Source organism: Monomorium pharaonis, chromosome 11, assembly GCF_013373865.1.
Source record: "Monomorium pharaonis isolate MP-MQ-018 chromosome 11, ASM1337386v2, whole genome shotgun sequence".
Lineage (NCBI taxonomy): Eukaryota > Metazoa > Arthropoda > Insecta > Hymenoptera > Formicidae > Monomorium > Monomorium pharaonis.
The window spans coordinates 4,221,600-4,248,781 of record NC_050477.1 but is presented as its reverse complement, the minus strand read 5'-3'; the positions used below and the strand labels follow the sequence as shown (position 1 = coordinate 4,248,781).

Sequence of the window (27,182 nt, the reverse complement as noted above, 5' to 3'; positions counted from 1 at the left end):
AACGTTAAAATTGATATGCTCTGAATTAGAATTTTAATTATTTGTTTGTTCCCTTGAAGTATTCGTATAACGAAATAGTCAAGTAATTCAAATTTTAAAATTAATTAATTATTCACATCTGATCCAAGACCTCTCGTTGGATCGAAGATCCCAGGCAATCTCTGGCTGGCGGAGACAAAGGTAATCTGACGGGTGTTGCCGCTATATTATCCCATAAACCAGGTAACCGAGAACCGTCGGAACCATTACACTGCATCCCTGATAAGCCACAATTAAGTGTTAATCAGAAGAGAAAGAAAGAAGAAAGTTTTATCGTGCAGGAATTGTAAAGATATGGATGAATTAAAAATAATTCATTGATAATAATTGGAAACAATTCCTTCTCTTACATCGCTATATATATTAAGTTGAAATTAAAAACAAAAACTGCTAGAATAATAAGATCAAGGAGTTATAAATAAAAATCAACAACATTCAAAGTGATTTTTAACTATTGATTGCGAACCTAAAGGCGCAGCTTCGTAGAGATCGTGAAGAGCTTCCACGCGGACTTTGGTCCACTCGATGCTTTTATAATTCGCCGAGATACCCTTTTCTGAACTGGTTCCTTGACTTTCCCATTCTCGCATGTAACGGAAATACGTCCGCAAAGCATCGTCGCTTATGGCACTTTTGCATACCTAATTGTAAGTAACATAATTTTTTATGTAAATTTTGTATGCTATTAACTACACAAATATTTTTTTTTTAATAATAAAAATGCATGAATTTGTTCACTTTATTATTTCCTTATTTTACTAATGAATTTTTAGTTTACCTCTAATTGCGCGTTGGGATAGTAATGAATATAATTAACGCACATCTCATCGGATATAGCAAAGCCACCGAGAGTCACGTTATCTCTTTTCATAGTGTTGTACGTGCATGTAGTTATCAGAGAATCCCCCTGTAGATTTTTTTCACTTTTGTGATAAGGATACTTAGCTATTTTTTTTATTATTATCTTTCTTTAATGTTTGATAAGAAAATAAATTATTTAACTCCCTATCATTTATTTATTCTACTTTATTCCTATATATTCGTTTGCTTTAGCTAATTTTCTTACAGGTAGGACGATCACCGGTTTTGGTAGCAATCTAATCTCCTGGAAATGAGTGGAGTAATGATTGTCATAATTCAATAACGATAATTCTTCACCATTCCTTATGTGACGGGTGACGACTTTAGTGCCCGTCAGATGCGTGTGCAGTTGAGAGCCGAAAATGCGAATGCCACTTTGGGGTAATCCGACTCCGGTGCACTCGGCTATGCAGTGACCGGATAGCGTAAAGGCTTCCTGAAAAAGTAAAATCCTGATTCTATTAAATTTAAAGATTTGAAATTTAAAGACATCCACAAGTCTACCTCTTTTTTTTTTAAAGAAAAGATTTGTAGAATTGTAGACGCATTACATATTATCGAGATAAATAAAATAAGTGAATTTTAAATTGAATTGAGATTTATGTACAAAATAAAAAGTGGATTTACTTAAATATTTTTTACGTAAATAAAGAATATTTATATAAAAATTATAAAATTGTCATATTTTGTCACGTTTAAATCTAAATATCTTATCACGTTAATAGTAGTGTTTACGTAGTAGAGAAATTTTTCAATAACAATTGTCTTTACCTGATGCGGTGGTATGGCCATCTTATCGGTATACTCGAGACCAAGCTCGATGACACCGGCATCGTATTTTCTAAGAGTATTTGTCAAAACAAATCGGATTCCGGAGGAGTCGATAGCACCTTGATGCAGCTCAGGATTATTATAATGCACCTCCAACATGACATATGGATTGAAATCGGTTCCTCCAATAGACAGACCAGCTTCTTCCGGATATACAAACGCATCGGCACCCATCGCCCATGCTGCCAATACCTTTTTGCAGATCTGCTCCAAAATAAATGAGTTGGATTTGAAAATTATGATCGGAGACAATTTTTATTCTCATGAAAGAACACTCAAAGTCTTTTTATTGTAAACAATATTGTATATATAATTGAGAAATAAATTATTAATAATTTAAATTAGAAAATGAGTGAAATAACTTTCTAATTTAGAAGATTTTTGTATGAAAAATTTTTTATTTTGATAGCAGATATTTAAAGTATGTTTAAATTCTTAATTTTTATGAGAAAGGTAAAAGTAAAAAATAATTATTAATAATATCGTAATTATGACGTTAATGAAAAATTATTAATAATATCAAATACGTAATGCATATATTTGCTATAGATACCATTTCACGAAAAGACAATCACCTGCGTTTTTTCGGGTCTGTCTGCTCCGTCACAGGGTCCATCGTACATTGGCACCTCTAGATCCATCGGTCCGGCACAATGAAAGACTTCCATGTGATGTACGAGATGTTCATTACCCGCTTGAATAGCGGGACCAAATTGTAAGATATGATGCCTGCCAGTAAATATAATATTTTTCTATCTTTTTATATATATTTATATTTATTAAATTTTCTGAGTTGTATGTCTAATACGTACTTCTGTCTTAATGCCGATGGCAATTTATGAACGCGACACCAATAAGTAGTCTCCTGCTTCGGCACTTGAACCCGATGGGCGAGTAACTCGAGCTGCCAGGCGTTCGTGGGAAACTTGGGTTTTTTATGGGACACTCTGTGCAATTCCGTACGGGACATACCCGACGCTTTTGCGTCCGATATCTCGAGACCAGCCAAGGAGGAGAGCGGACCGCGACCGCGGAGCCACACCAGATGTGTGGTACCTCTCTAAAAACGAACATTTTATTCCAATTTCTTTACAGTTTTATCTCTGCTTCGATGAAAACCTTTTTTTCAGTATTTTTAAAAAGTGTTTTGCTTTGTATAAAAATTTTGAGAAAAGTTTTTACCACAACACGAATAAAAGCATTTCTGTGGGTTAAAGATTCAAATATTAATGTTCAAATTTTGTTTCATTCTTACTTATAAAATGCTAAATTTAAAATTTGAAATTTTCTTAAGTCTTTTAAAAATAATTATTATTACGGCACGATTCTTTTAGAAGTTTTTGCATTTTTTCAATCTAGATACCTAAGTTATACTGACCTCAATGACATAATCATGGTCGTCGCAAGTGTCGAATTTGCGAGAAAATGTGAATTTCGTGATATTACCGCGTCTTTTCCATGCGAAGTTCTCACAGTCCTGCTGTGTGTCTAGGTGTAATTTCCCGTCGATATCAGTCCACGAGTCCTACCGATTATTAGTAAGGATAAAACCAATTTTTCATATACGATCTAATATTTTACAATATCGAATATTCTTACTTGAAGATGTATTTGTTGGTGCCAATCGGACCACAGGACGCAGTAATCAGCCGGTTTCAGGTCCCCGTAGTCGGAAAATCCAATCGCGAACCAACTACTCTCATTGCCGACGTAATGAATCTCCACGATTATCAGCTTGTTCATTAAATCCACTCTGGAAAAACAATGACAAGCTGAAAAATGTCTATCAAGTTTCCAATTATAACAGCATTAAAACAATTTTTTTGCTGATATAGACAGATTTCTTGATGTCAGCACAACCAAAATGCATTGCTAATTTTTGTATGTGCTAGAATTTTGGTTGTCACGTATAGAATTTGGAAATTCTGCTTCTGTCAATTAAATTGATTACCTAACAATAAGTGAAATACATGTACATCAGTATTTGCATTTATCTACATCAGCTAATTTTTACACATATATAATTTTTGTTGAAGTTGCAAGATCATTTTTTGTGTGAATATTAAGAAAGAAAGAAAAAGAGATATTCGGAGCGCCGTTATCGCGCTAAAGCCTAGAAATTCGTATTAAAATCCAGCTAATAGCTGAAGTTTTTGTTAATTTGAAAACAATTTTGCTAATAATAATAACGTAAGCAAATTTTAAGAATTTATCCGTTATATTAATAAGTTATTATACTTTTAAGAATTCCAGTAGTTGTACTGTCATACGTCTCAAATACGTGACAGTATTTAAGTCATTACAGTTTTTTTTTCAGGCATGACGATTGATGATATTGTTGTCTCTGACGAAAACTTTTATCAGGATTTTTGCACGAATCGGGACAATTTTTAGGAATTCTGAAATATTCTGATTTTTTAAAATTTCTCTTAATTTACTTTTAAATTACATCTTATAATTTCTATATAATTTAAAAAAATATTTTTTAACCTTTTTTAGGATATTAGGAATTCATTAGTATGAAGAATTCCTGAAAAAAAATTTTTTCTCAGCATTTTTAAAGTGGTCTAATTTGTACAAAATTTGCATGTGAGAAAAATTTTAAAAAATTACAAAATTATATAGAAATTCAGAAAAAATAATTGTAAAATATATAAAAAATTCAGAAAACCTTTTTCACTGAGAACTAAGTTGATAATTATATTTATAACTTTGTATCTACATAGGCCGAAATTAATTAAAATAAAGTCAACAAGAAAATACCACGACAATAATATGTAACAATAATATAATGAATCTTTAAGCAATTAAAAATTAAAAAATATAAATCAAACAGATTATCACACGCGCGTTGACAATTTACGCACAAGTTCTAAAATAATTAAAATTATATTTTTTCCTATAAACGGGGGCAAAACGATCTTGTTCGAGATTGCACCTCCAGTGAAAAGTTGCCTCCGAGCCGAGCGGAACTGTATGCACCGCGTCTCCAATCACATTTTCATCCCTCGAAGAATCGCGCCGGGTCCAACCCGAGTGGATGCTCGCAAGAGCAACTAGCAGAAACAGCATCATTATTAACGTGATAAATTTTTCTTTAAATATTCCTACGAAGCGATGTAGCGAGTGAATTCACCGTGCCTCGCCTTCTATTTGGATTTTCGTTAATTCGACACGAGTCTCACGTTAAATTTTTTATCCCGCGATTTCGTGAGCGTTGTTTACGAAGTTTATAGGATTGTATCGCGGAGTCTGCGAAAGGTGAATCCGCACTGAGGATCCTTACTACGAACTTTTGTATCACGCAGGATTCCGCGCCTGCGGAACGACGCGGGGTGCGCAAACTCGAGAGAACTGGCTTGCAGGTCGGACATCCCTCGCCTTTTATCGAGGATTCAGATTATACGATCGTTGTTCAAGCTATCCGTGAAGTAAGAGTAATTATATTTGAATTTTAATTAACTATTTACTTTTATGTTTATTACAAAAATACTACCAGATTGAATATTAATTAAATGTTTAAATATAAATATAAAAATTAATTTATTTTAACATAATCTCAAGTTGATTAGAAAGATGGCAATATTTTCCAATAATTTGATTGATAACAGATAAGGGAATTAACTATATTACAAATTGCCAATTTAGAATGTTTCTTATATATTGAGCGTCTTGGAAATTCTGGCAGATCTTTTGGAAAGATTCACAAAAGAAAGTTTGCTCAATTTTTAATCGTTTATAATTCAAAACAAATTATAAACATCTTATTATATTTTAATTAATTTAAATATAATATTGTGTTATATGTAATTAATCAATACATGTTCTAATTAATTATAAATCATTAGAGTAAATTTGTAATCACTTAAAGATGTATATGTTATGTATAAATATATATTAATTTTCATTAATTCTGCAGATAATGACTCTTTCTTTGGAATATAAGCAGATAAAGGAAAATTGATTTCATAACAATCGAAGAATCTGTGATTAGAAGGAACTCTATTAGGATATGTGAAGAGAAGGAGAACATCTTCATATATGAGTATATTCTGAGGAACTTATATTGCATTCCATCTGTGGAGCGTGCCTCGCCGACTGGACTGTAATCAAGAAATTCCACGGGACTTATTGCGGCCGAGACTCTTTATTGCGCGCTATTTACGGAAACAATTCAATGTGAGGGAGATGAATTTTAAGAATGTCTGACTGTGAGATATGTGAAGTATTTTTAACTGCGTTTTTTTTTTACTCTAATCAGCATTGCAGCCGCTTACGCAATAACACAAGCAATCAATGAAACTCGCATACTAAAACGATTGTCATTATAGATTTCTTACGTGTAAAATTTTATTGCGAAAAATTAAAAAACTAAACGCCCTCCTAATATTAACCCTAGATAGTAATCACACTAGTGCGAATTTGCACCGCCCGAAATTTCTTTCTTTCGAACTTTCGAAAACTCCTATTTTATTTTAGCTTTTTTAAAATAATTATTTTTTATTTTCAAAAATATATTTATTGCATTTTTAAGGAAATTTTACCCCAGAAAACATGGGCTATGAGTCTAAAATCCTTTTTTCATCATCGAGTTATTCAACTTCATAAATGCAAAATCCCAAATTGCACTAGTGTGGTTAATATGTATAATATATTGAGTTGAGGCGTGATTACTGAGGGTTAAAATTTGCTTATATTAAAATATGTTTTAGCTGTTCGGTCGAGTCTGCGGTTGGTGTATTTTTCATATTATCGTTAATAATCGTTTCATCGTGACGCGCCTATGAGACGCCTTCGGCGAAACAGCTGTTCCCGCTCAACAATTAAGGCTTTCAATTAAAGTCAATCATAGCTCATAAAACTGTCACTTGCAGAAAATAGTTTACGTTTTCGATAACAGATATAACAAGCTCAATTTAAGGGAAATTTGATCCGACTTCTAAAATCAGTAATAAACGTATAAAATTCTTATATCTTTTAATTTCCCTAATAATTTGAACGTTAATTGCATTTTACCGTATCGATGCCGAATTTATTACGAAATTTCAGAAATTATTCGCTCAGTTGAACCGCTACATATTCTTTCGTCATTTTTCAGGTAGATTTCTCAATCGTACTTGGACTGAAGTCAGCTTTGGCCTCGAGATTCCTCATGTGATTCCTACGGGTGCATTCAGTCATCTTTCTTGCACTCCCTATACCTCAATTTTATTATTAGTCACAGCTTCAATTTCAAGACGCGGCTAGAGATAAAAAGAAAACTAGAAACTTTGAGTAAAAAAACTTAATAAAATTTGATCTTAATCTTGACAATTTTTCACTTGAATATGTTTTCTTTCGACATTTGATGCCATATAATTGTCATAGAATTTAATTTTTTCATTTATTCGAAAGATTTTCATATAAAGATAGCTGTAAATGATTAAAATGACGGAGTGCAATGGCTAAGTGCAATAAGTGGCGGCGATCATATGCTGACATTATTATTGAATACAAAAATTGAATTTAAAGCTTATGTCGTTTAAATAAAAATATCTCTTTTGTGTTTACTTAATAACTCAACATTTATGAATTAACATAAAAAGATACAACAATAATTGTTTTACTATTTATTTATTAACTTTTATGTAACAAAACGTTAAATGTAACACAACAACGCAAAGACGGTTCCGCCTCGAATTGAAATTATAAATAGAAAAAATATTAAATATCAAAATAATGTATTAAATATTTTAACGATGAAAACCAAGAAAAATTAATTTTAAATCTTTTTCTTAGTATTCCGTAAAAAAGAACGAGTTTTTCTAGAAACTGGTTTCTTGCTCGTTTTCTTTACTCCGAAGTCAAAAGTGCCTGTTTTACTCTTCCCTAGACGCAGTTCGATGACGCGGCCGTAGTGGGGCACAACGAATTGATGATGACGACAGGACGGAGAGGAAGGGAAGTGGAAATGACGACCAGCTGGCGGCGGTTCCGCCGACAGTCGGGAGAGACGAACGTCGGCGCTTGGATTGGAGTGTCGGAGCAACCAGTCCGGAGCACACGTAAACCACACACACGTGCGAGGAATGTAATCCGTGCCCGATGACCCATCCGTTACCTGTGTACGACGCGCTGCAACTCAGACTGCCAAATTTCATCCAGGGTGAGTGGCGAGCAAAGCGAGCGAGCGAGCGATCGAGTGACTGAATCACGCGAAAGCCACGTGCGGCCTCCATCACGTGGCAAAATCCTATGAAGACGAAATTGCCGGAAAACGCGCGAAGACAATCCCCTCGTGAAAAAATTGCGAAATATATCTTTTTGGAGTTATATAGGAGAAATTGATTTGTAATAAATTGAAAAAACGATTATAAGGGACGACTGTTCTACGGCGAGCGACGAACTTTCTCTACTTCCTCGAATTCCGATAGCTAAGAAATTTTTTGGTGAAGAACACGTCGCTCGTCTCTCTCGGAATATATTTGTTAATTGATTTTTCAATAAATTTGCTAATTATAATTACAATTTTAATTAAAACTCGGAAAACATTAATATATAGAAATTATTAACAACGTAAAACGTAATGGAAAAACGACTAAATTTTATAAATCTTTTTATTAGTTTTCTTTGTCAGAATATAATTTGTCTGATAAAATATCTTATAATGTTTAGTCTTTTGGTGCTTTTCCGGGATTCTCGTGTGCAATGATATTTCTTCGATATCAAAAGCAACTTTGCAATCATTTGCGCATCGATGCATAATATCATTCACGTCGTATATTTTTTTATGCAAGTAATGTGCACGAGGTCGTTTCGTCCGTCGCGAAGCCGGAGGTTTCGATGCCTCACGGTCACTGCCAAGAATTTTTCGTTGTCGAGTAGTAAATTACTCACCAGAAGAGTATACTAAAGATCTAGATACGAATACAACAAAGATTCAAGAAATTTTAATGTAATAACGAACAAACCAATAGAATATTCTTTAAAATCATTTTATTTTGTCTTAAATAATGAAAGGTTTATAAAAAATTACAGAAGAATATTAAAACACACACATACACACACACACACACACACACACACACACACACACAAATTGTATGAAATATGATAAAGATATAACTTGTATAATTATTGATCTTAAAGATCGATTTCTTACTTTTTAACATATTATTGTTCTATTGATAATTATTAGGAGAATAAAACCAGAATAATCATCTGCACTGAAAAAAAAATTTACTAGATTGAAATGAATATTATTTTTAGTATGATAATTAATATTTAAATAATGAATTTTTTAATAAATTAAACAAATAAGTAATAAGAGTTTCTGTAGCAAATTCTTATTTGCTTGCACACAGAATTTTATTTATTATAATATATGTAAAAATTTGTGTATAAAAGGATAATTTTTTCCACACTATCGGAAGGAAAAAAATATTCGATACGCTACTGCGATAAGTGCACGGCACTCCTTCCTGTTGATAACATTTTTGAAATGCGAAACGCTTATCTATTAAAATGTAAAACCGGTAAGTTCCGTAAAATTTTCCTCGTTGCAGTAAATCAATTTACGCTGAAACATTCCGCTTGTTTATCACTTTGTGATGAGACAATTAAGTTAACACTTTGCTTGCTGATTTAATATGTACATAAAACGTTCTTTTAATATGCTTATTTTTTGTTTTTTTTTCCTCATAAAAAAATTTATATGAAAATTACTTGTCGTACGACATTGTTGTAAAAAAAGAATGCGCTAAATGACGTTAGGAAACTTTATCATATCTTATGAATATTTACCTTGTGCTAAGTCACCAACCACGAAGCGATAAGTGTTATAACAAAACCCGATGACGCGCAAACTACTATTTGCGGAATATTTCGCAAGTCGCGAACTGTGACGTTTTTGAGCGCAGATCTCGCCTGCGCGATAGAATACATACGTGCGAGCGGACAATTTTTTAATCGTTACGCTGTCTCTCATTTCTGCTAACATTTTTTTTAAATCACAACTGTACTTTTCTGCGCGTTTTCCTAATTAAACAGGAACAAGTTAAATCTCGTACGTGACCTCTCGCCCAGAAAGAGGAAAACAGCTTACTCAATTCCGCACGAGCGTCGTTTGAGTTTCCGTCGAAAGCAATCGCACGCGATTTCAGCGAGAAACAAAAAATGGGCATGCGATATCGTATTTCGCGAGGGGCGCAACCTCGGTTGGTGATAAACGATTATGCAATGCGTCACGTAACGGTATTTTGATAAAATAATTAGTAAGTGCATGACGATATTCTTCGGAGAGTCTAGCTAATCTTTAACGATAATATGAGCGTCAGCCAACCTTCATCTTCGATTTGCAAGTGACTAATCTGATAGCAATTCCGTTTTCAAGAATTACCTGCACTTATTATCGAGTTCGCTCGTTCAGTGCCAAATGCACCGGACGCGATACGTAAAATCATATAAAATGTCAATTTTTTATAATCAACTTTTATTATTATTGCTAAGAGAATTGAATATAATAAATTCCGCTTTATCATATTTTTTCTCGTTCTTATCAGTTTATAAGAAAGGCAAAATCGTTCGATTATGATATTAATTTTCTATATATTTATAAAATTAATTTCTATATATAAAAAAATGCACTACTGAAAAGAAGATACTTAAATAAATATATTTCCTTCCTGGAAATTCATACTGTCGAAATTGATAAAGATTGTTGACACAGTTGCGTTCGTCACATAATAAAAATTATGATAGAAATAGGTAGAGAATATAAGTTAGAAATTGTGTAAAAGAAATGGTCAAATAAAGCGATATTTTTAGAAACTTCTTTTATTGTTGCAGAGACGGGAAAGAGAACTACGGGCGGTCTTTGAGGAAGCGCCATAGAAAGCCCGCAGTGGATCAGGCGTCGGTAATCGATGGGTTGAGAACGCTCTTTGTCATTTTTTTTTCTTCTTTTTGGTTATTGAGGTGTGTAGCTTACCGATGAGCCATGCTGAAGGTGGTCGGAGCCTCGTGGCTGCAGACGCGCATCTCCACTTACATCATCGGCGCCTTTGCCCTCCTCGGCATCGGCGCCATTATCCTCGGCGAATATGGACTTATGAAGTGAGTCTATCGCAGCACTAATTTTCATAATCTAATTTTAATTGTTTTGATATCTTAGAAAATCCAATTCAGCGAAAGTAAATTTTTCAACCTTTCTGCAAATAATAAATAGATCGAACGATGTATGATGCGTGTACATTATAGTTTCACTTAAAAAAATTTAGAATTTGTGACATTTAAGAAATACACATCAATCGCGAATAAAGATATTAGTTTTCAAAAATTAATCTTGAATAAAAAATAAACGTTTTCCTTAATATTTTCTAATCGGCAATGCTTTTGCAGTGTTGAGAACGATGGAACGTATTCGGCCACTGTATCGTGGAATCACAAGGGAGGATATCGCATCGACTTTTGGGGTCAAGGCAACGACCTCGCTAATGTGCGATTGAATGCTGCCCGTGCCTATTACAAGACCGACATATTTGAAATTGGGTAGGTCAATGTCGTCGAGCGGAAGAAATATACAGTCACGTTTCTAAGAGATATTTGCTTTCCAGTGGCAAAAGAAATACGAAACTATGCGAAAGTTATTTCCCCGATCTTATTTAGTTAACTATTTTTTAAAACATTTGTTTGGAGCGAGTCACAATAATTTTGATATATTTTACATTTCTTTCGTTATTTAATATTACAAAATATGTATACCTATCGCACATTCTTAAAAAAGTCTAACATGATGTAATTAAAATGGTTGATATATGGATTGCGATGACAGACATATAGCAGTTCTTTTCCCAGATGTAGCTCTATATTTATGATCCTCTAAATAGCCGTATAAATATCTTTTGACGTGAATCAAAATCCATAGAAACCGTACATTCACAGAAAAAAAGAATATTCTTGTTTTAACAATATCTCCAGTTTCAAAACGGAAATCTTGAAATGAGAATATATCGCGTTAAATCAAAAAGATTTACTTGAATAAAAATTTATTTCAAAATTTTATATAGTTTAATCAAGAAAATAATATTCTTGTTATTTAAGAATAATTTTCTTGAATGGAAAAGAAAAAATATTGGATAAAAAATACTACATGTTTAAATCAAAGATTATAATTTTCTTAGAATAAAATTATCAAAACAATTATATTATATTTTTGAAATAATACTTATAGTATTGAAATAAGACTATATCTTGAAATCCAAGGTTTTTAAATTTCTAAGAAGATTATATATTGTTCCTTATATATGAAACAAGGATCGCGTTAATTTGAATACATAAGTAATTTTTTTCCGTATTTGCTTAACACTATTTATTTTAACGCAGTTCTCATATAGTTCCGGACGCGTACAATAATTTTCTAAAAAGTTCCGGTGATATAAACAATTAAAACATTTTTTAAACAATTATTTTGCCCGAAAAACTTGAATTTTGAGGGCTAGACGTGAGATGCTGGTCGAATATCGACAGTTCTATTTCTTTTAACGCAGTTTCCATATAGATACGGACGCGTACATTAATTTTCTAAAGAGTTCCGGTGATATAAATAATTAAAACATTTTTTTAACAATTATTTTACCCGAAAAACTTGAATTTTGAGGGCTAGACGTGAGATGCTGTCTCTCCCGGTCTTTCCCCGTCTCTCCCCGTCTCTCCCCGTCTCTCCCGGTCTCTCCCCGTCTCTCCAGGTCTCTCCCCGTCTCTCCCCGTCTCTCCCCGTCTCTCCCCGTCTTTACCCGTCTCTCCCGATCTCTCCCCGTCTCTCCCGGTCTCTTTCCGTCTCTCCCGGTCTCTCCCCGTCTCTCCCGGTCTCTCCCCGTCTCTCCCCGTCTTTACCCGTCTCTCCCAATCTCTCCCCGTCTCTCTCCGTTTCTCCCCGTCTCTCCCCGTCTCTCCCGGTCTCTACCGGTCTTTCCCCGTCTCTCCCGGTCTCACTTACAATCAAATCAAAGACGATTCCGCAGATTTTACGCACAACGTAGGGGATCAATTAAAATAAGCATGACGAATATATTCCAGATGGTCCATTATCGAAATAGAAACATCATCAAAGTATCCAGACACTGTTCAAGCTTATGCGGCCGGTTTGTTAGAGGGTAGCTTGACCTGGCAAATAATCTATCATCATTGGCACAATACCGTCAATGCTGTTTGTGAGAAATGGGCAGACGAATGTCAGAAGCTGATGCGATTCCTTCATGAGAACACCGCCATCGTTCGCGAACGTGCCGAGCGCTTGGCAGCTATGGATCCATTCTGGCATATGGTAAAAAAAAACAGCAAATGGGAATTAAGATTAAGAATCATTTGGAATATCGCGTTTAAATTCAATAAAATATTTGATATGTAGATTTTTTTTTTTTTGTGCTAATATCTTCAAGTATATATTTACTTTTATTGCTTTTAAATGAAAGAGTCAGTCAATATCCTAGAGTGTCCTAGACAGATATTGCAGAAGTAATTAAAATAGAATATTTTAAGTTTATCTTGAGATTTTGAGAATACGGCTAATCCATTATATTATTTTCGATCACAGGTGCGGCTGTTCTACGTTCAGCTGGATGGTTTGGAGGCCGGCTGGAAATTCGCGGTTCGTCGCAGCCGGCAGACAGTAGAAATGAGCAAGGAGCATTTCCTCTGGCTGGCAATGGCTGCAGACCTACCGGATCTCGAGCGAACGCTGAACGGTTCCTATAACGAATACATCAAAGGCATGATTTTTGTAAAAAGTTCATTCCGTGAAGGACAAAAAGGACCGTTGATAGCTATTGGACATACCACTGTTGCACCGTAAGTTATTACAATCTAGTACGCATTTTCAGTGAGAAACATTATTTATATTTTGAAAAAAATCAAAGAAATTCAAGGAAATTCAAAAGAAAATTGAAAGCCTTGATTAATTTTATTTCAAAATATGAGAAAAATATTTTTAATTCGTAACTTTAACGTTTTTTTGCTGCGAGGAAGGTCGAGAGATAGTATAGGTATGCTATTATTTGTTAATAAATAAAAGCACTTTTTATTTATGCATATGGAGCTATCGTCTCACATGTTCTCTTTTACAGATATGCCAAGATGTTGCGGTTGTTGAAGAGGTACACCTTTGGTTACCATGTTCTGCCAGTTTCAAAAAACTCCGCGTCGGTGCCAGGCGGATCCATCGTAATGTCATCTTATCCTGGTGCTCTGTCGTCTCACGACGAGTTCTATTTGATCCAAGGAGAGAATCGCGAGCTCATTGTCGCCGGAACGCCATTGACGGTCTCTAATCGCAGCCTGTGGAATTTTATGAGCGAAAAGGACCAGGTAAACGGAACTTTTCACTCTTTGATTTCTATACTTTTCATTTATTGCAGTTATATTTGTATATATATCGGAAGATGTTTATATAAACAGTAACTTAATGACGAAATGATAAATTTTGAATTGATTTCTATTTGTTATCACTTATCAGTTACCCCCAAAAATATTTTGCTGATTTACAGATTTCTTGATATCGCAACCAAAATGTATCGCTAATATTTGTATCAGCTACAATTTTGGCTGTCACGTATAGAGTTTGAAAATTTAGCTTCTATCAGATTGATAAGGTGCAATACGTATCACAGTATTTGCTAATTATTTATCTATTTTAGCTACATTTTACACACATATAATTTTTGTTGAGATTGCAAGATTCTTTTTTGAGTGGTTTCTTGGAACACATTAAGTCACAATCTATTAATTTTATTTTTCACAGGTGATGTCATCCGCGAGGGTTATGGCGGCGAATCGTCTGGCGATGAACGAACAGTCCTGGTCTCGCAGCATGTCATTGCAAAATGGTGCCGATGTGGCGCGGCTATGGGTCACTTTGGAACCTCGTGACGGCATTGTCTGTCTTGTCGAACAATTGCCAGGACTTATTCGGCCGACGGATATCAGCAAAAAGATTATCAATAGTGATGTGCTTTGGGCCATCAGTGAGACTCAACTTTCCGAGATCAACGTGGCAATTGGCGAAAATGAGGTGGAAGAGGAGGAAGAGAAGAAGGAAGAGGACGATGATGAGACAAAAAACGAACTGGTCACGAGACTACAGAGCAACATCACTACGGCAAAAAACTTTAGGAAGCTGATGCAAGACTACAGTCACGAGAAGTTTATCAATGAAGATGAAGATCAATCACGAATTTTAACCAAAAGAGGAAACCGCGAGAAAATTGATCTACCATTTGGCATAATCGACACGAAGACTGTTCTGGCCAATGCTGACGGTGTGGAAAGTTTCGAAGCCATTTCCGGGCCGATCGTGCTAGACTCCACACAGCCGTTTCAATGGTCGACAACTTTCCCCAATGTCTCGCACATCGGCCAGCCCGATATCTTCAATTTCGACAGCGTTACTCCTCTGTGGGTTTGGCTCTGAGTCATAATCATCTAAATATGCACAAACAATGTTAGAAATAAAAAGGTAGCTCTTTGAATTTTTATTAGAAATAAAAAATAAATCTATAAACTACAAGTAAAACAATTTAGCTGTAAAATAATAAACTATCAAAAATTTTAATATTTATAAAACGCTAAATTTTTTTAGATGATCGAAAAGTCTTCGCTGAATCTGGCTGAATCCTTTTACATTTTAATTAAATTTGAGAGACAGCTGGCTCATATGTTAGTTACCTACTGTGTGAAATCTTAAAACAAAATAAAGCAAAATAAATTTTATTGTAAGACATTTATTTCCAATCCTTCACTTATTTCCTTTCTTTGTTATTTTAACTATATAGCAGTGATAATTAAGAAAAAAATAAAGATAACTAATAACTAATAATAGTAATTATCTATATAATTATTTTTATAAGATTAAAAGAAATATATTTTACATTATTTAAATATGATAAGATTCTTTGTATTTATGTATAGTTCAAATAACAAATAACATTTTAAATGTGTAAAAATATAAATTGTTTAAAAATTGTAATGTGTAGATGCAACGCATGTACATTATTGCGATTACAATTTTGCAACTTTTACTTTTGAAATAATTCTATTTTCAAGATTTTCCTTTCACTTATGTTTGTATATGTACTTATTATTTATGTCTGTGTTTTATAATTATGAAACAACAATGCGGTTGCTGCTGTGCAATACATGAGGTGTTTATTTTATTTCTTGTTAGGTATTATATTTAAAAGAGAAAAAACATTTTTAAAAAATTATTTTATTATTCTGATATATCGTTAATAATATATTTCAATATTTATTGCAGTGCTATATCTTTCTAGAATATTACGTGTAAAAGAACGATTATGAATAAAATGGTTAAGTTAAATAGAATGATCTTAGTGTGTAACTAAATTGATAAATTGTTAATAAATTTTGTTATTTTGTAATGTGGCACTCGTTCACAAGAGCGTTTAAACAGAATCCGAAAAAATGATTACGTATACTATTTATATATTATATATATATATATATATTCTAACTAAATAAAGTTTTATTTCAACATATCTACAAGTCTCTTGCAAAATGAAAAGAAAATTGCTCTACTTGAAACCCGCAATTTTGCGGTGAGTGTAATTAGTTTAATAAGCCGTAACTATCACTGGGGTTAGTAGAATGTTATTAGGTGGATGCGGTCTGCAGGTAGGGCGCAAATAATAAATCTGATAATGCAAAACATCCGTATAAAAGCGAGCGTAATGTTTAACCGTTAGCATACGCGAAATGCTTATGCTACCATCAAAATGGGTAAGTTATCTTAACATTATTATCTCTTTATTCGTTTTTATTTCAACGCTGCATTGTTATAATTTTTAGGTAATATATATTTTATTGGTGATCAATTGCGCTGGCGCACGCTGGTCGCGTGTCAGTCGTCAAGCAGGATATTCCTATCAGCGACCGAATGTACCATTCTCGTTACCAACAGAAACAAATAGTCAACAAGGATATCCAAGTTCTCAACCTAGTTATTCTTATCCTGCACCACCACCACCACCACCACCACCACCACCACCTCCTCCTCCTCCGCCGCCACCGCCGCCGCCGCCGCCGCCGCCGCCTCCTCCTCCGCCACCACCTATTTACCTACCACCTTCACCACCACCACCACCACCTCCTCCTCCGCCACCGCCACCACCACCTCCTCCTCCGCCGCCACCACCACCTCCTCCTCCGCCGCCGCCGCCTCCTCCTCCGCCACCACCTACTTACCTACCACCTTCACCACCACCACCACCACCACCACCACCACCTCCTCCTCCTCCTCCTCCTCCGCCGCCGCCGCCTCCTCCTCCGCCACCACCTGTTTACCTACCACCTTCACCACCACCACCTCCTCCTCCGCCGCCACCACCACCACCACCTCCTCCGCCGCCACCACCACCACCTCCTCCTCCTCCGCCACCGCCACCACCACCTCCTCCTCCTCCGCCGCCGCCGCCGCCTCCTCCTCCGCCACCACCTATTTACCTACCACCTTCACCACCACCACCACCACCACCTCCTCCTCCGCCACCGCCACCACCACCACCACCACCTCCTTCTCCTCCTCCGCCGCCGCCGCCGCCGCCACCACCTCCTCCTCCACCACCTAGATACATACCTCCTCCATCACCGCCGCCACCACCACCACCACCTCCTCCTACACGCCGTACATATCTACCGCCACCTCGGCCACCACCGCCAGTTGTGTCAACACCCGCGCCTACTTATTTACCACCATACGGACAACAAGGAACGATCGCTGGAACATCAGCTACATCAAATGCAGGTGCTTCTTCATTTTCCCCCAGTTCTTTGAATAGTGTTCCGAACTTTCCGACAAATGGTGTGGTAAAATTGAGCGGACCAGCCGGCTCAAGTTTCGCGACCGCCTCAAGTTCGGCCAGTGCGTCCAGCGGAACATTCACTGGGCAACAAAACTATCCGAGCCAACCTTCCGCCTCTATTCCTGCAGCCCCAATTGCGAATTATCCGTCTTCCACATCGGGATATCCCTCTGTAACACCAGGCTATCCTTCAGCTACTCCAGGATATCCCGCAGCAACACCAGGATATCGTTAGCCCTGTCACTGGCTGTGTTAAATCGTCTTGAAAAGTATGCGGTATTTATTCCTCATCAGTGGAACAGATCAATCATATTTTTAACATATCCTTATAATCGACAAAGTGATAGATTCATAATAAATGTATATACAAGCACAATAGTTCTCTTTCTCGTAGCAAATAAGGTGAATCAATAATCTATTTAAGAAAACATCTTCATATTTTAACAGTAAGACGATTGAGACACTCACATAAATTTGACTAACGTTATTTAAACATTATTGAAATTTTCAATTACATACAATTTGTGTTTCCTCGTTAAATCATTTCACATAGAACAAATATTACATCTGCAACGATTCAATAAATATCAGAGATATCTTTAAGATAGTCCATCGCAATTTTCTATAAACATCTAACAAGCGGACGATTAATCATCTTAAATATATCCCAAAGTTATTTACCGACTATATTAATGCGGATCGTATTTCGCTATGCGAGGAAGGATATTGGAATGATTTTCATCCCCTGCTGTGTAATCGATCTATTAGGAACAGTCGGCGAAACTTCTTATTCGGTAAAAAACTACAAATCAACGTAAGATTAGACTATGAGATGCGACACATCGGCAGTGTAGGCAGCGGGCGACAATCGGATGTCGTCGGAACGGGAGATTGGCCGTTGTCTCAGGTCGCTGTCGCCGGGCCAGGCGCGACCCGGACTACGCGAGCCCATGTTCGACCTGGCGACCGTGTCGACCGCCAGGCTCACCGTCGCAGGATCGTTCAGACCGTTACTCTGAATCCTCCGCTGCGTGCTTATCGATGCCCGCAAGGTTTTCCGTTTCTGCGTGAAACAATAAATGTAATAGTTTATAGCAAGAGAGATATGTAGATCAATGTCCATTTCTACAAATGTAGATTAATTTTTATCTCGATTTAATTTACTTATTATCTTTTTATCTAATTCTTTTAGAATTAGAAAATAAAATAAAATAAAATAAAGTAAGCTAAATTAATATTTTAAAAAATTGTTTAATAAATAAGCTCGGGAAACGAGAGCGCTGCTCTTAAAACCGAATATGTAATAGAAGTTGCTTAGTTAATTACTTGGACTAATTTGACGTAATTGGATTCTACTTCAACTTTTTTAAATTTATTAAATTAAATCACCTCAATCATTCCTCGCCACTTGTCCGCCGCGTGTCTCGCTAGTTCCATCTTCCTTTGTTTGCGTATTTGGTGTTTCTTATATGCCATTTCGATTATAATTAGTGCAACTCCACCGCCGATACCAACACCGACGACGATGAACACCCCTGCCATGTTTTCTAGGCCAAGGGTGTTAGGCATCTTCTCAAATTGCTCGCATTGTTGTATGTTGCCTTGCAAGATCCAAAGATTGTCGAGGCTCTCCATAAAACCACCTGCAAAAGTTTTTTTTAATACAAATTTAAAATTAAACTTGATACATTCCTCAACGTAATTTAATATTTAAAGTTTCATATTAACTTTGCACTCGCACAAAATTTATAGAATTAGCAAAAGTAACAAATCTCGCTGTACGGAAAAAATAGAAAATGTGAATATAAAATATAAAAATGCGTCGAAAATTGTTGCTCACTTTCGTGAAAGTCTAAAATCGCCAATGTCACAGCGTCCGCCCAAGGCGATCCTTTTTGCAAACCGATTCCGTAACCCGAACGGCCGAATAATTCGCCAGCCGTCACCAACTCGCAATCTTGGGCCGCCTCGAATTCTAGTCGCGAGCTATCCCAAATGAACGCCATTAACTTCCTAGATAAGAAAAGCCAATGTAATCGTCGTGCGACTACTTATCACAAATATATTAAATCCGTGACATGGTTATTAATATCAATAAAAAATTTCAATTAATAATTAAAATTATTATTAAATTACCGATTTATATAACATATGAAGTCGAAGATATTTGAAGCAGGTAGATTCAATATAAATTTAATATCCAAGGCTTTTAATTTAAGCGGAAGGTTGACAATCTCAAAAATTAAAATGTACGCTCACCCAATTTTAATGTCGCGAATCGCGTCTTCGGCAGTGTCGTAATTATTCGCCTCCATTGTACGATACATATTGGACAGTTCCACCTGACGTCTGAAATACATGTCCACGGCGGACCCCTTCACAGTCGCGCATGTCAAATTCTCCATCGTGTTTCTGAGCTTTACAAACAAACGTACGTTGCATATGAAATACATTTAACTTCGATGCATTATTTTCGACAGCTAACGTAGTTAATTTTAAACAAAGAACATCATATACCGACTAGACTGGCCAAATTATTAATTGCTGTTACATAATGACGTTCCGACCTTAGCTTTAGATCCTTTTAGGTAGTTAATTTTAATTCTTACTCGAGCATCGTTAATGCCGGTGAGCTTAGTTTTTGGTCGCTCCAACACGAGGAACGCCGCCAAGTTAGCGGTGTACGATGCTACGATGATCATAGCGAATCCGGCCCACACCATTCCCAGCACGCGCGCGGAAAAACTCCGTGGAGTGCCTGCAAAATTTAATAAAAAGTCTGATTAACGATTAAACGTTATCTAATTGTAATACATGCGTGATCTAATTGCAATACATGACCGATTTAAACCTATACAGCATAGAATACAACGTCATCTTTCAGTGACATTGCAGTTACAACCTTTCAACAATATAGTAGCAAAGTTATATAGTAATTAAATTATTCTGTGTTACATTAGAAGATTTTTTTCTAATCTTAAACTTCAAATTTGGAATTTTCTTTCTAGCTTTCTCTCTTGCAATACTCGATCAAATAAAAAGAGGACCATGAAAGAGTGACACCTTACCTTCTCCTATACCACTGTTCAACAATACACCCCAAGCGAACCAGATAGCACTGGATAGATTGAGAGCGTCTTCCTCCGTGCCGTCGGTGTTGGCCAGTTTGAATCTGCCAAAGGGCGAAAACCGATCGAGCAGATACAAAACCAGCGCCACTACGTGCACCGATACCATCACGAGGATCCAAAGAGTGTTGCTGAACGGTTGCAAGAAAGAGACCAGAGTGGAAGACCTCGAGGGCTGAGCACAAAAAATTTACACGTTTATTTTTACATAAAAATGTATTGTAACATCTTTTTTATTTCACACAGAGTTAAGAAGAGACGCGTACCTTCTTCTCGAGGATAGTGATGCCCTGATACTTGAACGGCTTACTGAACTCGATAAACTCGGCACGTTCAGGATTGATCGTTAACGGTGCGACGATCATGTCCGCCCGTTCGTTGACTATCTCGCCAATAAGACCCGTCCATTCTTTTTTTCCTCCGACTTATGATTTTGAACAAGAAAGGAGCAGGAAAAAACACAAGGTAGAGATTCGAATTATTCATCTTTCGAGACTTAAGAACTAATTTCGAAATAGAATCCATATGAATTCTTTAGATACTTATATATTTTTTTTAATTTAATACTTTATATTTACACACAATTTTATAATTTAGTTAGATTATTTACCCGAAGTGTTTTTGATCATGTAGCTGCCAAACTGACCATCCGGCGACAGAGCTAAGCTATACGTGAAGTTAATTGTTTTCGCCAGTTCTTTCAATAAATCCACGCAGTATCCTTTGCAACAAAACATTTGTTTATCTGTTGAAAAGAAAAAGCGAATTACATTCCATTATATTTTTTAAGTAGTTTCAAATGCTGTTTAATCCGACACCAATTTTTCCTTAATAAAAACTGTTGAACTAATTATCGTGACAATTTGGACCAAACTCTGATAAAGTTACTCGGACATTAATTCAAGTAGAAATCCTTACAATATAAGCTAGCAACGCACCGTCCGTCATATTGAAGTGCGGACATACAATCTCTTCAGGCAGACATTTATCCTCGTTATCGGGTAATTCCCGAACGTAAACGAACGGCTTTTCTTCGATGGTCAGCACCTTGAGGTGCGTGGGTATCATAAAGCCTTCCGGTTTGATCTTTAAACGACCTGGCCATATGATATTGGATTCGTTCGCTCGCAGCTTCATCTTGGTGCCATTCTATATAGCAACAAAGATACATTACGTTCGAAAGTTAATTTAATCTTAACGTAATTGAGTTAATTAAGTTAATTTTTCTTTATATAACTTTTAACGTAACTAAATTAATTTTATAAGACATTAACTTAATTTAGTTTAAAAAAATACTAACTCTTACTCGATCCTTACCAAATACTCGCTAATCTTTTCGCTTTCTACTCACAGCAGGATAAAAGTACTGGCCGACGGACACCTGCGCCTTGTTGTTGTCCAGACCTGTGTACTGGATGTTGATTATGTCATACTCGGCGAATATGCGATCTCCGTTATCATCAAATGCCACTCGACCTGTTAAACCATGCGGCAACACTTGCCTGCGAATATACCTGAAGAGATAATCACAAATTATGAGGGCAATGCGATAAAGCTTTTCATTATACTAAATTCAAAGTTTTAACGAAGAAAAAAAGGTTTCTCGGAAAACGATAGAATGATCGTACTGGAAAAGACTCTTGCCGGTTTCCCATATGGAACCTGAATCGCTGCAATCTTTTGGCGCCTCCGTGATCTTCTCCGTCTGATTCATCGCTCGCAACGCGGACACGAGGACGTATCTGAAGATTACAGAGAAACAGATGCAGGGAAGATACATTTTTAAGGAATTATTTTTTGGAGTAAGACCAATCAAATTGCAAAAGAAATTCTTAAAAGAAATAAGCCTCCTTTACAGCACAGAAGACAAGATGAATTTTAACACTTACAATAACATTGCAATATTTCAGTAATATTTTAGGAACGTTGCAAAGTTGCTGTTCTGTGGTGTATGGGATTGATATTGATTAGGTAAACTGAAGGCGTGTGTATTAATAACGGACAAATAACTATACTGACAGGCTGTCGGTTATATGCGAGTTTTCCTGGGTAGCGTTGATCAGCTTCAATCCCAGCAAACCGTCCGGCGCGTTTGACGCATCCAATGCCTGTTCGGTGACAATCCATACGTAACCGGCGCCGGTCATGTTCAGATTGGCAGCGTCGTTGAAGATCACCTCTGCATCCTTTTTCCTGGTACACATACAAAAAAGTTTATTTAGCTATCTCCGCAATCGAGGTTTACATGTAGAGTGACGAACAAAATTGCAGAGTAACGTACGTTAATATTTGTGCGCTTATATTTGTTATTTTAAAATAAAAATTCATACTTAATTTTCCACAGTTCTCGAAATTCGAAGTGAATGTCGATAGATACTTACGAAGCATACATGAGGTAGACTCTCGCCTGTGCGCCCTTCATGTCCCTCAATTGCTCCTCGAAATTGTGTAATCCCGGTTCGAATTCGATAACTGATTCAACCTGAAATGGTGATCACATTAACAGAAAATTTGTGTTTTTACTTATATGTAATGTAACTGTTGAAATTAATAATTATTGATAAAAATGTAAGGTCTATAAATTATAATATAATTAACAGTTAAAATAGAATTGTATAAGAGTGAACATATTAATAAAAAATATAAATATGCAACATACCTGCACTTTTATCTCTACATCATCTTCCAAATTCTGCGACGTCGTCTGGAAACGTCCGAGGAGCGCGCGGCCGTCCGTGTCGGAGCTATGGATGAAGATAATCTTCATGTAATTGAAGTGTTTCAGCAGTTCCACCCAGACATCCGCTTGATGGGAATACGGTGGTACAGTGCGCAAAAATGACACATGGATATTCTGGAAGAAAACGTTGCCGTTTAGCAATCGCGTCAATCGAACGTAACGTAGAATCAGTCGTTTTTAGAAAAGCTAGATCTGAAAATAATTATTGTTAGACTATCAAAATATATAAACAGACTGTCAAAATAATTATGTAGAATGTTCAAGCTGCTTGCTAGAATATCAAGATTTTTGCGGAATTATTTATTATGCTTTTATATAATTATTTTGATGTTTAACGAAATTATTTTCAGATTTCTATCTATAGAAATTTTTAGATATTTCAGCAAAACCTTTTTTTACGTATGCGGTTTAGTTTTACGTATTAATTTGTCTTAATTTTCATATATTGTTAAATCCTAAAAATTATTTCTTTTATTGTCCTGCGTACTTTATCCGAGAAGGCGGAGTCCCTGGACGATATGCCGATCACAGGGATGTGATAAAAGCCGCTCGTATAGGAAACCGCCGCCGGCGACAAGTCGCCTGTAAGCGGATGCGACACCACCACTGCGTATACCTGTTCGGCTATCAAAGATCTGCAAACGCTCAATGCAGTTCTGATAGGATTGGAGTCCATCTCGATTACCGTATGCTTGTACGTCACCCCTTTATTGACGTATTGAAAATCAAAATTGAGATGCTGAAATTGAGGTACATATATTTGCATATCATATATATATTATATTGCCTACAATTCATTTTAAGCAATAAACTTAGCAATTATTCTAAGTCAAGTTATCATACATACATATCGTTAAAAAAGTCTAATACAGTATTATTACATGTTATTGTTATAAAACAATTATAATTAATCTTACGTCGATTGTTTTCTGGAAATGCTCTTTGCTATTCGTATTGGAAAGGACCCCGCCGATATTGAAGAACCTTGGATTGTTATAAGTCATCGTTCTGGCGAGAACAAGTCCTAAACGCGGAGCATTGTGCAAAATAATGAAGATGAGTGACAGCACGGTCTTTAACCGTAATCTCGTCATTGTGCAGCCACCCTATAAACAAATTCTCAGAATCATAAACCAATAACTTCTTTGAAGATTAATATTGGACTTTTATTTCTTAGCTAAATAAGGTAAAATAATTTATAGTTACATATTATATTTTTCAATATTTGTGTTAAATTAATTTTCTTTGTTAGAATTAAGATTATAATAATAAAGTATTATCAATAATAAAACAAAAGATGATTAGAAAACTATCAACACTTTGGAGATCTTTTTTATATTTTTAATTTTATTTTAAAAACTTGATATTAATACATATAATGATGTATAAGAGTTGATATTTTAATAATGTAAAATTTTCGAAATTAAAAAATTATTTATTAGAATCTTTAGTCTCTCTTTAAACATATTAAATTATATTTTTATTATAGTTTAAAATCTTAAGATGTTTCCAATATTAAACTCCGCTCTCTCCTTTTTTTCTTAAAAATAAACTTACGTGTGGAGGGACTGTTTAATTATAAATTATAATTTCTTTGCTACGCCTCATTTATTACTAAAGATCAAAAGAGTAATTGGATCATTGACGCGTTTACATCCCTTTCTAGGGTAAACAGCCTCCGCCCATTTTCGTAATGAAAGTTTTCGTATTTTCACAACGTCAAGCAAAACACTATTTCAACTTTTGCTTTTCTTTCGTTCGTTTTCGGTACAAATTTATGAATCAAGGGTTTACGTGTGTGTTGGTATAATTTAACTTGTACGTTTATTTTTTTTTTGCATTATACAAACACGTATTCGAAAATCATAATCGCTGATGTATTCGAAAATTTCACTGGGCGTTTTAATCGTGGCCTACACATCTTAATATAGGAAACTCAAGCAAGCTTACTCACGTATGATTTCTGACGGTTTATTAAATGCACCCTATCTTAGATATCCCCGCCCAATTTCTCTGGAGCGAGACAGATCTCGAAGGATCCACTCGGAATCTACTACTATTTGTTACATGTCAAAACCGGTCCACGCCCGAGGGAAGCGCACCTTGGAACAGCCCAAGCGCTAATGCCAAGCCTCGAAATGGAGCGCGAGCGCAAGGGGATGGAGATTTGTCATTGATCCAGTCGGATGCTGCGCGTAGAAGTTACCCCCGCCACGAGGTTCGATCGAGAAATCGCCAAATTCAAACGATGCTTATCAAAACAATCGCTGCGATGAATTGTGTTTCAACGTTTATTACTATTATTCTCATTGTTGGTATTTTCTTATTTACCGTATAAGTTTATTTTATAAACAGTTTTGATTATAAGCAGTTATTATTAGCATTATGAATGGGAAATAGATTAACAAGAGAAATCGATTCTTTTTTTTTTTCGACAAATTTATCAAATAGTATTAAGTAATATAATCTAATATATAATATAATTATACAACAAAATTAAATAGTTAAACAATCGGCATGTCACCGTTTGTTTAAATCTCATTCACGTGTAATTAAATTATAATCTGAATGTCGCAATTTCACAGAATGATTATCTCTGCGCAAACTTGTTCCACAATTGCTGTTACCAGGTAATTGCGGCAATCGAGGGTGAACGGTGCACGCTAGATGACGTAATGACAGGCGAAGGCCGACGTCTAGGAGACAATCAGCTTGCGACCGCAATGCGAAGCGCGCTTTCTAATGAGATTTTAGATGTAACGTTTTGTGAACAATTAGCAATTTACTTTAGGTAGAGGATATTGCAGGAAATTCTCATCGAAATAACAAATGATACGTTTGAGACGGCAGTATGTAAATTCTGCGATTATCAGTGTAGTCGATCGCAATTTTCGACTCAAAAGTACTTATTATATTTCTATGAATAACTATGAAATGTATTAGATCTCTGTAAAATGATTATATATCCGACGACATTACGAAATGTCGTGTTCCAAAAATTTGAAATGGTTCTGTACCATAGACATCTGTCGATTTAACTAAGACATTAAAAAAGTATCATATCAAAGTTATACGATACTTTTGCAAAGATATTTGTCAAAATGTCTTTTTACCAAGACAGTTATAATTCATCCATGGTTATTAATATTTCGTGTATATAAAATCTTAAGAGTAATGATTGGCACTTTATCTCTTTCAGCACAGAGTTTGGAATTTCTGCTATAAATAGAAATATCTATACGCCTACACTAGACGTAAAGATATGAGAGTAGAAGCAGTTTCAATAATGCAATTTTGATTTTCCCAATGCAATCAGACCTCATTCAAATCAATTGAAACCTTATACGCAAGCTGCACTTCAAGCTTAGCAATTCAATTATCTTTTCCATCATTCGAAAACTTATTTGTATTGATTATATTGAGAATACTGCAAATTAAGTTTTATTTAAATGTATTTAAATGTGTTTTATTTTTTCAGTAATACTCAAGTTTCATCCAACATTTCTGCTATTAATTAACGTTCTATATGGAAAATACTCCAATGCAGCGACTTGTTGTTTCTCTTTCTCTCTCTCTCTCTCTTTTCTCATTATTAGAAGACTTCGCGTTCCATATTCCATAACAGTTCCATATTCATGTAACCTAATTTTATCCGTTCAAAAATGATGGTTTTTGTCTCGCGTTTACCACACGTGTGGTTTTTTCCCCCCTGTCAGTCTGCACGTGGGTCGC

At 35.6% G+C, this 27,182-nt stretch overlaps 3 protein-coding genes across 5 annotated transcripts; 1 reads left to right on the top strand and 2 right to left on the bottom strand.

The window, feature by feature from the left end:
- Nucleotides 1-14: 14 nt before the first annotated feature.
- On the bottom strand, nucleotides 15-5,071 carry LOC105837371 (tyramine beta-hydroxylase). The gene is made up of 10 exons (XM_012682096.3): nucleotides 4,670-5,071; nucleotides 3,331-3,484; nucleotides 3,110-3,256; nucleotides 2,544-2,791; nucleotides 2,307-2,460; nucleotides 1,672-1,935; nucleotides 1,106-1,336; nucleotides 818-946; nucleotides 506-680; nucleotides 15-258 (listed from the first exon to the last, which is right to left on the bottom strand). Exons 1-10 carry the CDS (start codon nucleotides 4,804-4,806, stop codon nucleotides 113-115), a joined length of 1,785 nt encoding a protein of 594 aa, XP_012537550.1. The 5' UTR covers nucleotides 4,807-5,071; the 3' UTR covers nucleotides 15-112.
- Nucleotides 5,072-7,700: 2,629 nt separating this feature from the next.
- LOC105837368 (putative phospholipase B-like lamina ancestor) lies at nucleotides 7,701-15,474 on the top strand. Of its 2 annotated transcripts, XM_036293444.1 has the most exons (8): nucleotides 7,701-7,876; nucleotides 10,558-10,824; nucleotides 11,110-11,259; nucleotides 12,787-13,033; nucleotides 13,304-13,557; nucleotides 13,833-14,073; nucleotides 14,507-15,220; nucleotides 15,344-15,474. In XM_036293444.1, the coding sequence occupies exons 2-7, from the start codon at nucleotides 10,709-10,711 to the stop codon at nucleotides 15,173-15,175; spliced, it is 1,677 nt and encodes a 558-aa protein (XP_036149337.1). In that variant the 5' UTR covers nucleotides 7,701-7,876; nucleotides 10,558-10,708; the 3' UTR covers nucleotides 15,176-15,220; nucleotides 15,344-15,474. The 2 variants fall into 2 exon arrangements, with proteins under 2 accessions (XP_036149337.1, XP_036149336.1); XM_036293443.1 differs by having other exon boundaries at nucleotides 14,507-15,474.
- A 2,370-nt stretch (nucleotides 15,475-17,844) lies between these two features.
- LOC105832305 (glutamate [NMDA] receptor subunit 1) lies at nucleotides 17,845-25,592 on the bottom strand. 2 transcript variants are annotated; one of them, XM_012673123.3, is made up of 17 exons: nucleotides 25,405-25,592; nucleotides 24,368-24,556; nucleotides 23,938-24,189; nucleotides 23,370-23,564; nucleotides 23,092-23,192; nucleotides 22,730-22,903; nucleotides 22,339-22,452; nucleotides 22,062-22,224; nucleotides 21,649-21,859; nucleotides 21,321-21,455; nucleotides 20,977-21,134; nucleotides 20,651-20,885; nucleotides 20,192-20,340; nucleotides 19,842-19,999; nucleotides 19,423-19,595; nucleotides 18,972-19,225; nucleotides 18,403-18,645 (listed from the first exon to the last, which is right to left on the bottom strand). In XM_012673123.3, the coding sequence occupies exons 2-17, from the start codon at nucleotides 24,542-24,544 to the stop codon at nucleotides 18,403-18,405; spliced, it is 2,892 nt and encodes a 963-aa protein (XP_012528577.2). In that variant the 5' UTR covers nucleotides 24,545-24,556; nucleotides 25,405-25,592. The 2 variants fall into 2 exon arrangements, with proteins under 2 accessions (XP_012528578.2, XP_012528577.2); XM_012673124.2 differs by lacking the exon at nucleotides 25,405-25,592 and having other exon boundaries at nucleotides 17,845-18,645; nucleotides 24,368-24,544.
- Nucleotides 25,593-27,182: the final 1,590 nt, after the last annotated feature.

Bases quoted from the DNA above. Each gene is read 5' to 3' on its own strand.
- LOC105832305 (XM_012673123.3), bottom strand. From the start codon at position 24,544: ATGACGAGATTACGGTTAAAGACCGTGCTGTCACTCATCTTCATTATT. The intron at 22,225-22,338 runs GTACGATCATTC...TTATCTCTTCAG, and splicing joins ACCGGCAAGAGTCTTTTCCA to GTATATTCGCAGGCAAGTGT. The intron at 18,646-18,971 runs GTGATTTAATTT...TGTTTCACGCAG, and splicing joins AGTGGCGAGGAATGATTGAG to AAACGGAAAACCTTGCGGGC.
- LOC105837371 (XM_012682096.3), bottom strand. From the start codon at position 4,806: ATGATGCTGTTTCTGCTAGTTGCTCTTGCGAGCATCCACTCGGGTTGG. The intron at 3,485-4,669 runs GTGCAATCTCGA...TTGTTTTTCCAG, and splicing joins GAGGCAACTTTTCACTGGAG to AGTGGATTTAATGAACAAGC. The intron at 1,936-2,306 runs GTGATTGTCTTT...ATTTTGGAGCAG, and splicing joins ACAGACCCGAAAAAACGCAG to ATCTGCAAAAAGGTATTGGC.
- LOC105837368 (XM_036293444.1), top strand. From the start codon at position 10,709: ATGCTGAAGGTGGTCGGAGCCTCGTGGCTGCAGACGCGCATCTCCACT. The intron at 13,034-13,303 runs GTAAAAAAAAAC...TTTCGATCACAG, and splicing joins TGGATCCATTCTGGCATATG to GTGCGGCTGTTCTACGTTCA. The intron at 14,074-14,506 runs GTAAACGGAACT...TATTTTTCACAG, and splicing joins TTATGAGCGAAAAGGACCAG to GTGATGTCATCCGCGAGGGT.